This window comes from Chiloscyllium plagiosum, chromosome 20, assembly GCF_004010195.1.
Source record: "Chiloscyllium plagiosum isolate BGI_BamShark_2017 chromosome 20, ASM401019v2, whole genome shotgun sequence".
Lineage (NCBI taxonomy): Eukaryota > Metazoa > Chordata > Chondrichthyes > Orectolobiformes > Hemiscylliidae > Chiloscyllium > Chiloscyllium plagiosum.
This window is the reverse complement of record NC_057729.1, coordinates 29005704-29017690: the sequence shown is the minus strand read 5'-3', so window position 1 is coordinate 29017690 and position 11987 is coordinate 29005704. Positions and strand designations below refer to the sequence as shown.

At 39.3% G+C, this 11987-nt stretch overlaps 1 protein-coding gene across 1 annotated transcript in view; it reads left to right on the top strand.

Annotated features, from left to right (window-relative positions):
• Positions 1–9207, top strand: part of ptgis (prostaglandin I2 (prostacyclin) synthase) — an 83866-nt gene extending 74659 nt beyond the window's left edge. The window contains exons 8-9 of the mRNA XM_043710373.1: positions 3565–3746; positions 9052–9207. Of these exons, the coding sequence (XP_043566308.1) occupies positions 3565–3746; positions 9052–9207 (338 nt within the window). The remainder of the gene's footprint in view (positions 1–3564; positions 3747–9051) is intronic.
• Positions 9208–11987: the final 2780 nt, after the last annotated feature.

Below are 11987 nucleotides of genomic sequence, written 5' to 3'. Positions count from 1 at the left end.
GGAACCCCCCAACCACAAGGGATGAATGCAGATTTCTCCAGCTTCCTCATTTCCCCTCCCCCCACCTTTTTTCAGTCCCAACCTTCAGACTTAGCTCCGCTTTCTTGACCTGCAATCTTCTTTCTGACCTCTCCGCCTCCACCCTCACCTTATCACCCTCACCTTAACCTCCTTCCACCTATCGCATTTCCAACGCCCCTCCCCCAAGTCCCTCCTCCCTACCTTTTATCTTAGCCTGCTTGGCACACTTTCCTCATTTCTGAAGAAGGGCTCATGCTCGAAACGTCGATTCTCCTGCTCCTTGGATGCTGCCTGTCTGCTGCGCTTTTCTAGCAACACATTTTCAGCTCTGATCTCCAGCATCTGCAGTCCTCACTTTCTCCCTGTTACTGTTAGAAGCATGGCACCCACATGTTGGAAGCATAGGTACAAGTATTGTACATAGATCAACATAAAAGTGATTATTGTGTAAATAATGTCTGGCTAATAGTAATTAATTTTGATTATGTTGAGCTCCTCATTTAAAATCAATACACTCGAACTATATTGGGACCTGAGGACTGGGTGACTGAATGATCTCATTCACAATCCTTTCACTGTATCATTTGGTTTTGAAACTTGTCATGATTGTTGGATGGAATAATTCTCCTTGTTTTAATTGAAAGGATCCTACTTAAACAGTTTACGTGTATGAGCAACAAATGGCAGATGGATATAAAATGTTGAAATGTGAGTTGGTTTACAACTTAGTAAACAACTTTGGCAGTAAGAACAGAAAATCCAAATGTTCAAAACGTTTTCAAAAAAGGCTTGAACCTATGCCTTTTTTGCTCATTTATGCAAGGAAAGCAGGAAATTAGAATTCAGGCACAGCAAGCAATTAGGAAGATAAATTACACGTAGGTAATTTTTGCAAGGAGATTGGAATGTAAAAATTCCAAAAGAATACCTCAATTTTACATGGATTTCCATAAGACCACATCTGGAGTATTGTTGGTAGTTTTAGTTTCCCCAATCCAAGGAAGGATAAAGTTGCTTTGAAGGCAGTGCAACTGACGTTCACTAGAATGTCCCTGATTTGACAAGTTGTTCTATGATGTTGGGCTGTGTGAAGTGCATCTGTATTCTCTGGACATCAGAAGAATAAACATGATCTAACTAAAATATATAAAACTTTGAAAAGACTTGACGGGCAAAAACTAAAAGGTTGTTTCCCCTTGTTGGGAAATCTAGAACACAGAAGCACAGTTCTCAGGATAAGTTGTCAGTCATTTATAACTGAGATTAAGAGAAATCACATGATTCAGAGTGTTATGAATTGTTCTATTCTCAGAAGATTTTGAATGCTTGATCACTGATTATATTAAAGACTGGGACAGATCTTTGGGGTCAGTCAGAGAATTAAAGGAATGTGCGGAGCAGACAGTTAAGTGGACTTTAAGCATGATCACATTGACTTGGGGAGCAGGCTCAAGGATCCATATATTCTACTCTTCCTGCTATTCAGCTGTCTTAAATTTACATTGAATACTTTCTGGGATCAACATAATTAATACAATGTGGAAAGTAAAGTTTGACAATTTTAAGGAGTCAGTAAAAGGAAAAAGTGTGATAAAGACGGAGTATTGGAAAAGCCAGATCCAGTAGGATCCTTTCAACTAAAACAAAGAGAATTATTCCATCCAACAATCATGAAAGGGAATCCAAATCTTTGTGAAGTTATACAAATGGCAAAAGAGAAATAAGAAGAGGGTGGATTAGAGAGATGCACTTGGAGACAGAGCACTTGGCTAAGGTTTTGAATGAATACTTTAACCAAAGGAAAAGGTGCTACCAAAATCATAGTGAATTGATTTATTGGGCAAGTTAATAATTAAGAAGTAGGATTTATGAGAAAGGTTGACTATACTTACGGTTGATAAGTCACCAAGACAGGATGGGTTGCATCTGAAGATGTGGAAGGAAATAAGGTTCAGAAATAATATTCATAATCTTCCTCAAATTAATGGGTTGTGCAAAAAAAGGAGTAAATAGAAACCTAGAAGCTACAGGACCATCAATCTAACTTTGATGATAGGAAAGCTTCAGATAAAATTGTCCAGGACAAAATTAATAGTCATTTAGAGTCATGGAGATGTACAGCACAGAAACAGACCCTTCAGACCAACTCATCTATGCTGACCGGGTATTCTAAATTAATTTAGTCCCATTTGCCCGCATTTGGTCCATATCTCTCTAAACCCTTCCTGTTCATATACCCATTCAGAGGTCTTTTAAATGTTAAAAATCACACAACACCAGGTTATAGTTTAAAGGGTTTATTTGAAAGCGTTAACTTTCAGAGCTAATGCTTCCAAATAAACCTGTTGGGTTAAAATCTGATGTTGTGTGATTTTTAAACTTTGTCCACCCCAGTCCAACACCAACACCTCCAAATCATGAGTTTTAAATGTTGCAATTGTACTATTTCCTCTGGCAGCTCATTCCACACATACACCGAGCTCTGCGTGTGAAAGTTGCCTCTTAGGTCCTTTTTAATCTTTCCCCTCTAATCTTAAACCTATGCCTCTAATTTTGGACTCCCCCAGCAAAGGAGAAAGATCATGTCTACTTATCCTATCCATGCCTGTCATGATTTTATAACATCCATCAGGTCACCCCTCAGCCTCTGATGCTCCAAGGAAAATAGTCCCAGCCTACTCAGCTTTCTCTATGACTCTGACCATCCAAGCCTGGCAACCTTCTTGTAAATCTTTTCTGAACTCTTTCACAACATACTTCCTGAAGCAGGGAGGCCAGGACAGCATGCAGCATCCCAAAAGTGGATTAACCAATGTCCTGTATAGCCATAACATGACCTCCCAACTCCTATACTCAATGTACTGTCCAAAAAAGGAAAGTCGACCAAATGCCTTCTTCACTATCCTGTTTACCTGGGATTCCACTTTCAAGGAACTATGAACCTGCACTCCAAGGTCACTTCACTGTCTCCAAGAAAATAGGGAGTGTCAGGATCACAGGCAGGACTTAGGATTTAGAACTTCCTCCAATATTTAAACCATATCGGAAGGGCTCTGTATTGTGGCAAGAAATGGAGCTACAGAGTATAAAGCAAGGAAGCTAGGATTAAAGTACATTCATCAACACTGGAATATTTAGCACAGCTCTTTGCATCACAACTGAGCAAGTTGCAAAAGTATTAGAGAGAGTCGAGAAAACATTTACAAGAATGGTCCCAGGGACAAGGAAATTCACTAGATGGGGGAAGGGTGTGGTCGGAGATTCTGGGATTGTTCTTGTTAAAGGAGAGAAAGCTGAAAGAAGATTTAATAGAGATGTTCAAAACATTGAGAAGATTATGTAGATAGCAAATAACTGTCTAAATTTGTGAAATAATTTGTATTTCATGATAGTGTAAAAATGACAAAAATGACACACTTCTGTTTTGTCAGCATGAAAATTATTTTCCACTGAAAAATTTAACAGAAAAGTATGGGCAATCTCAATGGATTAATTAATTTAATTTCTGAAAATATGATGACATTCCTTACCTTTTCTTAACAGATAGTGTTTTAAATGAGACGCTGCGGCTGACAGCAGCACCATTTATTACTCGAGAAATTCTCCAGAATATGTCACTGCAGCTTGCAGATGGCAGAAAGTATCACCTCCGCAAGGGAGACAGACTCGTTCTCTTTCCTTATTTAAGTCCCCAGATGGACCCAGAAATCTATGAAGATTCTGAGGTAAGTTAGTTTCATTTGATGACATGTTTCATAAATAGTTGAGAAACTACTCAAAATTCAACATTCACATTACATACTAAACTAAATTAAATTTTTAAAACTTGGCTTGGGCTTTGCTTTTAAAGTTGAAAATGTGTTGCTGGAAAAGCGCAGCAGGTCAGGCAGCATCCAAGGAACAGGAGAATCAACGTTTCGGGCATAATCGAAACATCGATTCTCCTGTTCCTTGGATGCTGCTGACCTGCTGCGCTTTTCCAGCAACACATTTTCAGCTCTGATCTCCAGTATCTGCAGTCCTCACTTTCTCCTTTGCTTTTAAAGTATCATGTTAGTTCAGTAGCTACAGAAAGCCTTTGGTTCGAATTGCACTTCAGGAGTACTTCAAATCCTAGGCTAATATCCAATACAATACTGAGGTGATATTGCACTACGAAAGGTGGTATGCTGTGGACAAGGTTTTCAGATTGAATTAGCTTCTGGCTGGAAATCACAATGATCATCTTATTTGATCCAACTGGTGGCATCATGAGATGCATCAACTTTAACCTCACGATCATATCAGACTTTGTTCCCATGTTATTGGGGAAGCCTGCTGACCTTCTAAACATCAGGCTTCATGTAATGAAAAACAGGGGCACGGATCATGCAGGGACAGGAGATCCTATAATAATAACAGGAAGCTGTTAACTCATGGTGGGGATGGTGGGACATGCCTAAATATTCCTTGTTTGATTTGACAATTATTCCTGATCACACAGAAGAAAGTAAAAAGTCCTCTCTCTTTATATGTCTAACATGCTTTGAATTGACAGGGAGATATAGCAGAAACCCCATTTAAAACTGTAGTTGACACTTGTGAAATCCATCTGCATTTTAATGAAGGGTTTTCCTGAGTTTAGAGATTGCCTTTCACGTCTGCTCAAAGGAGCAGGTTAAAATAGGGTTGTTGGGAAAAGAGTTGAATAAGTCATCTGGTGTATTTTAATGATTTACCCACCTTGTTTCTGCCAGAAGTGTGGGTTTAAAAATCTTTCAGTTTGGGATTATTCTCCTGGATTATTCTGATTTCAGATGGTATGACCAAGGAGAATACTAGTGGATAAACATTTCTAAAGATTTGCTCCTGGGATTGACAATACTGGTAATTCCAGATATATTCCTCATCTGTAATTCCCATGAGAAAGAGGTGATGCTTTCTCCTTGAATTGCAGTAAACATTTTCATGATGGTGCATGCAATATCATGGCAGGTAAGGAAGTCTAGGGTATTGGCTCAGCAGTGATGAGGGAACAGAGATATGTGTCTAAGTCACTTCAAGGTGATTGCTTCCCCCCCCCCTTTCCCTCTAAGAGTCCATTCATTCTCAGTGGTAAATATTCCAAAACAGCACTGCCATAGCAAACCGTGCATCCTGAAGATCACAATATGTCCTTATTTTCTTTTACTGGCATATCAACTGAGAGCAAATCAGATTCAGACTTTACAAGGACAGCATCATATTCTCACTAAAATCATTCATAGTACTGTAATTAGTATGGCTATTTCTGGCATATTTACTGATGTCACTCCATCTCGGTGTCTCCTTTAGCTATGAGGGCAGTTTCCTAACGAGCAATGGTCTCTTACAGCATTTGCTGACTAAAGAGATGGCCTTCAGGAAGAATGGCATTGCTTCAGAGTTTTTCTCATAATTGCTTAATTTTTTGATTTATAACAAAGATGACAGGAACCCAACTTGGTGACAGCTGTGACTAAACTACATAGCAAATAATACTAAATGATTAATGCCAAAAGTATTGCAGTATCCCAATTGTAGTGACTAAGATTAGAAATGTGATTGATGCCTCAGCATTAAAATGTATTACTGACCCTGTCAAACATTGCTAGTCAAACAGCGAAAACAAAAATGTAAAGATAGATGGGTATTGAGACAACAGCTTTAGCTTGCTATGTGGCTTCATCTATAACCAAGAAGACCTTGGCTGAAAGAATTTTAAAGCCAGTTTAAATATAAATTTGTTGAATATTTGGTAAAAGCCATAACTGATTCTGCAACAGAATGTCTTATGAAAAATAGACAAGATTAAGATATAGCTAAATTTATTAACCACCATGAGTTTCAAATATGATAGAAATCATATTGCTGTAAAGAACATTGCATAAAATCAGAAGGTTACAGATCAGGAAATAATTGTTAACACTCTATCAGGAATATTCCAAAATTTAGAAAATAATATTTACATTTTTTAGTTTCCAGAAAGTACTTTATTCATAAAAAAAGTTTGTATACATAGTAATTAAAGAAGTTTGATTGTGTACACATTCTTTACTTTTGTAGAACAAACAAACCCAAAGCATTTCTTACTTATACCAGACTACACTTACATACATTTGAGGCACTGGGAGGGTCTGATAACTGAATGGATATACTTAGGCAGAAAGACCCATGCTTGCTATCTCTCTTGACTTTCAACCATTTCACTAATTAAATATTTAGTCAGTGCCTTCCTTACAAACACTAACAGCCTTTGAAATAGAGAAACATTTAGGAGACCACTAGCAAGCCCGACCAAGGAGGTGGCCTACGAGAGGCAAGTGGCCTTAGAAAGCGAAAGCCTATGTGAGTTTGTGTGCATTCTTGAGCCATTAATGAATCTGGGTGTGTTCAAAGATATTGACATTTAAATGGATCAGTAATTAGTCAGTAATTTGCCAGCAAGCTGGTTCCCCACGTCAGTCCATTCTTTGTGTTGGTTAAGTGTCTGCCAGATTATTTATGGCGGCCCATTCTGACAGAGTCCATTAAATTCAGCCATGGCACTGGCATAACCATGGTTTTATTTATTGGACTAACCAAACACAACAGAAGTAAGTAAAATCTTTTTAAAGATTCATGACAGAAGTTTGTTTAGTTTATTAATTCTAGCTCCCAGTTTGACAGATCTCCCTAGTTTAAAGAACAAAATATGGCACCAACCAGTCATCCTCTGTTTCCTTGTGACTTTGCTCCTCTTTTCATTGATTTACTTTCCACTTTTAAATACTATTGTAAGATGAATGCTTTTCATTGCTCATCATGTTGTACAAGCTATCTGGTATATTTGCTGCCATCATTATCTCTCCTGGTGGTGATCTAAAGGGTCCCTTTGATTTAACGTTGTAGAGGAAAACCACATGGTAGTTTAACAAGAGGCACTAATCTTAAACAAGATGTAGATAATAGCAATAGGTTTAAGTTACATCAATTTGATAGACATTATTATAGAGTCAATAACAAAGACCCAGTCGGTTATTCCTTCAAGACTTTCAACACTTGTCCCAGTCCATGTTACATCTTCATGTTGGGTGCTGCACATGGCATTCCACAGCATTAACTTTCCACAGCATTAACTTTTCAGATTGTTACACTTTTATGCAACAAATGCAATGCTATTCTGGGCTCTGCTACTGCCACTACCACTACTACTTTACTGTTTATTTGTCTTCAGACATGGATTGCAGCTTTTACTTGAAGTGCCATCATCCACACATAAACCTACTTTTTCCATATCCAAAATTATATATCACTTTGTGCTTTGTTCTTATTCCCTAAAATCAACTAACCCTGATTTGTTGCCATATACCAATTTAGACAGCTTTGCTTTTATGCATTTGGCTGCACAGTTGGTTTGTGATGCAGAATCTTACACCAGCTGAAGTCACAATGTAGAACTCTCCTGCTCAACCTCTTTCCTCACTTCAGGTTAAACCATCACCAGTCATCTCTCTCCAATGAGAAAGCAGTCCGATAGAAAATAGAATTCTGGAGAGTTTGCCTTTACCTTAGTTCATAATTTAATGTTTTCTGAAGCAAATTAGTTGCCATCCTTTACTGTTTAACTGACATTTCTCTAGTGTTGCCAATTTTCAGAGGCAAGTTTACTATTCCAAACCTCCCCAAATTCTGGACTATTTAATACTGTGTCAAGGTATTAGAATTATAAAATTTAAAATATGTCACATTCATAGCAGTTTTTTTAATCAATGAGCTCAATATCATTCTCAAAATGGTGAAGAAAATTTGTTTGGCACTTGTTTTTCATATTATCCCTTCTAATGCTCACTAGCACATTTTGAAACCAGGGTACATAGGAAATAAGAACATAGATCAGGCGAAGGCCATTCAGCCCCTTAAAGCCTGTTCCACCATTCAACGAGATCATGGTTGCTCTGTGACCTTCCTCCATGTACCTGCTTTTGGCTATTATCCCCGAATACCTTTGCCTAACAAAAAATTCTATATCTCAGATTTGAAATTAACAACTAATCCAGTATCCACTGCGGTTTGTGGAAGAAAATTCCAAAAATCTACCACGCTATGTGTATAAATGCTTCCCAACATCTCCCCTGAACAGTCTGGCCTTAATTCTGAGACAATGCCCCCGGTTCTAAAGTCTTCATGCAGTAGAAATAGTTTATCTTCATCTATCCTGTCTTTTCCTGTTAATATCTTGAAGACTTCAATCACATCGCCCCTTAATCTTCTAAATTCCAAAGAAAATATGGCTAATTTGTGTATTCTCTCTTCATAATTTAACCTTGAAGTCCAGGTTTCATTCTTGTAATATTACGTCGTACACCCTCCAAGGCCAATATATTCTTTCTCAGGTGAGGTGCCCAGATTGGCTCACAGTGCACCAAGTTGGGTCTAACCAGGCCTTTGTATAACTGCATCCTTGTAATCCAGTCCTCTAAATATTAAGGCCAGCATTCCATTAGCTTTCTTGACTATTTTCAGCATTTCTTTGTGTCAGTTTAAAGATGTGTGCACCGGAACCCCCAAGTCTCTTTGGACATCCACTGCATTTAAATTCATACCATTTGGAATGTACCTTGGTTGCAAAATAGTCTAACAGGGGTCTTCTCTTTGTCGCTTTTTTGTTTTTCCAATCATCAGACGTTATTTCAAAATCTGGCAATTCATGGAAGACAGGAACTTGATCTTTTTGAGTGGCCATGTATAATGTTGCTTCAGGCCGAAGTCATGTTTACTTCTGCGTGCCCCTCGTGTCCCTGAGTGCAGTTCTTCAGTGCATATGCATGACTTGGAAGTGGACAGAGGGGATAATATCTAACAGTATCAAAACCAAAAGAGGGAACCTTTCATCGCAGATGTGGAAAATGAAAGTTTTAGCTACCTTTATAACAGGGTCACTGATGCAATAGCTTTTAACCAACAGCCAATTCATCTTTGTGAGGGAATTATGTTACTCTGCAAGATACTGTATATGGATTTAATTATGACATTTTCTCTATGACCTTACAGAAATTTAAGTATGATCGATTTTTGAACCCAGATGGAACAAAGAAAACAGATTTCTTCAAGGGTGGAAAACAGTTGAAGTACTACAACATGCCTTGGGGTGCAGGAACCAATGTCTGTATTGGTCAATCTTTAGCAACAAATAGCTTAAAAGTGTAAGTATCTTTTAGATTCATTGTGCATAGTATACAATATATTCCTGTAAACAGCAAGTATTTCCAGATATTATGCCTTACAATGTTGAAACAGCATGAGCTCACAAAAAAATGAATGTATCTTGATGACAGGAAATCTAGCAAAGCCATCAAACTGGAATACATTGCTGCTGTCTTGTTATGTTGCCAAATTTGATGAATGCATGTCCATATTGCAGAACCCCTCTTATGGTTGTAGCATGACAGCTCACTCAGGGAGCTCAGTTGCTATGGTAATATGCATGTTTACATCGATGTTACAATAGACAATAGACAATAGGTGCAGGAGTAGGCCATTCTACCCTTCGAGCCTGCACTACCATTCAATATGATCATGGCTGATGCTTAATCAGTATCCTGTTCCTGCCTTATCTCCATAACCCTTGATTCCACTACCCTTGAGAGCTCTATCTAACTCTTTCTTAAATGAATCCAGAGACTGGGCCTCCACTGCCCTCTGGGGCAGAGCATTCCACACAGCCACCACTCTCTGGATGAAGACGTTTCTCCTTGTCTCTGTCCTAAGTGGTCTACCCCGTATTTTTAAGCTGTGTCCTCTGGTTCGGCACTCACCCATCAGAGGAAACATGTTTCCTGCCACCAAAGTGTCCAATTCTTTAATAATCTTATATGTCTCAAACAGATCCCCTCTCAGTCTTCTAAACTCAAGAGTATACAAGCCCAACCGCTCCAGTCTTTCAGCATAAGGAAGTCCCGCCATTCCAGGAATTGACCTCATGAACCTATGCTGCACTCCCTCAATAGCCAGAATGTCTTTCCTCAAATTTGGAGACCAGAACTGCACACAGTACTCCAGGTGTGGTCTCACGAGGGCTCTGTTCAGCTGCAGAAGAACCTCTTTGCTTCTATACTCAATCCCTCTTGTTATGAAGGCCAGCATGCTATTAGCTTTCTTCACTACCTGCTGTATCTACATGCTTACCTTCATTGACTGGTGTACAAGAACACCCAGATCTCTCTGTATGCCCCTTTACCTAAATTGATTCCATTTAGGTAGTAATCTGCCTTCCTGTTCTTGCCACCAAAGTGGATAACCATACATTTATCCACATTAAACTACATCTGCCATGCATTTGACCACTCACCTAACTTGTCCAGGTCACCCTGTAATCTCCTAACATCCTCCTCACATTTCATCCTGCCACCCAGCTTAGTATCATCAGCAAATTTGCTAATGTTATTGCTAATACCATCTTCTATATCATTAACATATGTTGTAAAAAGCTTCGGTCCCAGTATTGATCCCTGCGGTACCGCACTGGTCACTGCCTGCCATTCTGAAATGGAGCTGTTTATCATTACTCTTTGTTTCCTATCAGCCAACCAACTTTCAATCCAAGTTAGTACTTTGCCCCCAATACCATGCGCCCTAATTTTGCTCACTAACCTCCTATGTGGGACTTTATCAAAATCTTTCTGAAAGTCTTTCTCGAGCCACCTTCTTCAGTACCCTGGGATGTAGACCATCAGGCCCCGGGGACTTATCAGCCTTCAGACCTAACAGTCTCTCCAACACCAATTCCTGGCAAATATAAATTCCCTTCAGTTCAGGTCCTTCAGCCACTGTTACCTCAGGGAGATTGCTTGTGTCTTCCCCAGTGAACACAGATCTGAAGTATCAATTCAATTCTTCTGCCATTTCTTTGTTCCGTGTAATATATTCCCCTGTTTCTGTCTTCAAGGACCCAATTTTAGTCCTAACCATTTTTTTTGCCTTGCACATACCTAAAAAAGCTTTTACTATCCTCCTTTATATTATTGGCCAGTTTACCTTCGTACCTCATTTTTTCTCTGCGTATTTCCTTCTTAGTAATCCTCAGTTGTTCTTTAAAAGCTTCCCAGTCCTCCGTTTTCCCACAGTTTGCAGCTATGAAAAATGATGGTAGAGGCACCAAATTTCTTTCCATTGCATGGTTGATTGGGAATCTCTTCTGCTCTTATTGACAGTCAATGACATATGATGGAAGGATTTGCAGGTTGTTAGTCCAGCTGTTTGGCTGTGCTATGAATGCAACTTCCATGGCCATCAAGTTTAGATGTGGGATTTAAACATAGATCACCTGACTTTGGAATTGGGATGCTACCCACAGCATCAAGCACCTCCCAGACATCGCCATAGCCACCTGCAATGGCCGAGTGTCATATAGGTTTCATCACCTTCATCACACAAATAGAGTCATAGAGATGTACAACACTGAAACAGACCCTTCGGTCCAACCCGTCCATGCCGACTAGATATCGCAACCCAATCTAGTCCCACCTGCCAGCATCCGGCCCATATCCCTCCAAACCCTTCCTATTCATATACCCATACAGATGCCTTTTAAATGTTGCAATTGAACTAGCCTCCACCACTTCCTCTGGCAGCTCATTCTATACATGTACCACCCTCTAATGTTGCCCCTTAGGTCTCTTTTATATCTTTCCCCTCTCACCCTAAACCTCGGCCTTCTCGTTCTGGACTTTCCCATCCCAGGGAAAAGACCTTGTCTAATTACCATATCCATGCCCCTCATGATTTTATAAGTCTCTATAAGTTCACCCCTGAGCCTCCAACACTCCAGGAAAAACCGCCCCAGCCTGTTCCACCTCTCCCAAGAGCTCAAATCTTCCAACTCGGTAGCATCCTTGTAAATCTTTTCTGAACCATTTCAAGTTTCATAACATCTTTCCGATAGGAAGGAGACCAGAATTGCATGAAATATATCAAAAGTGGCCTAACCA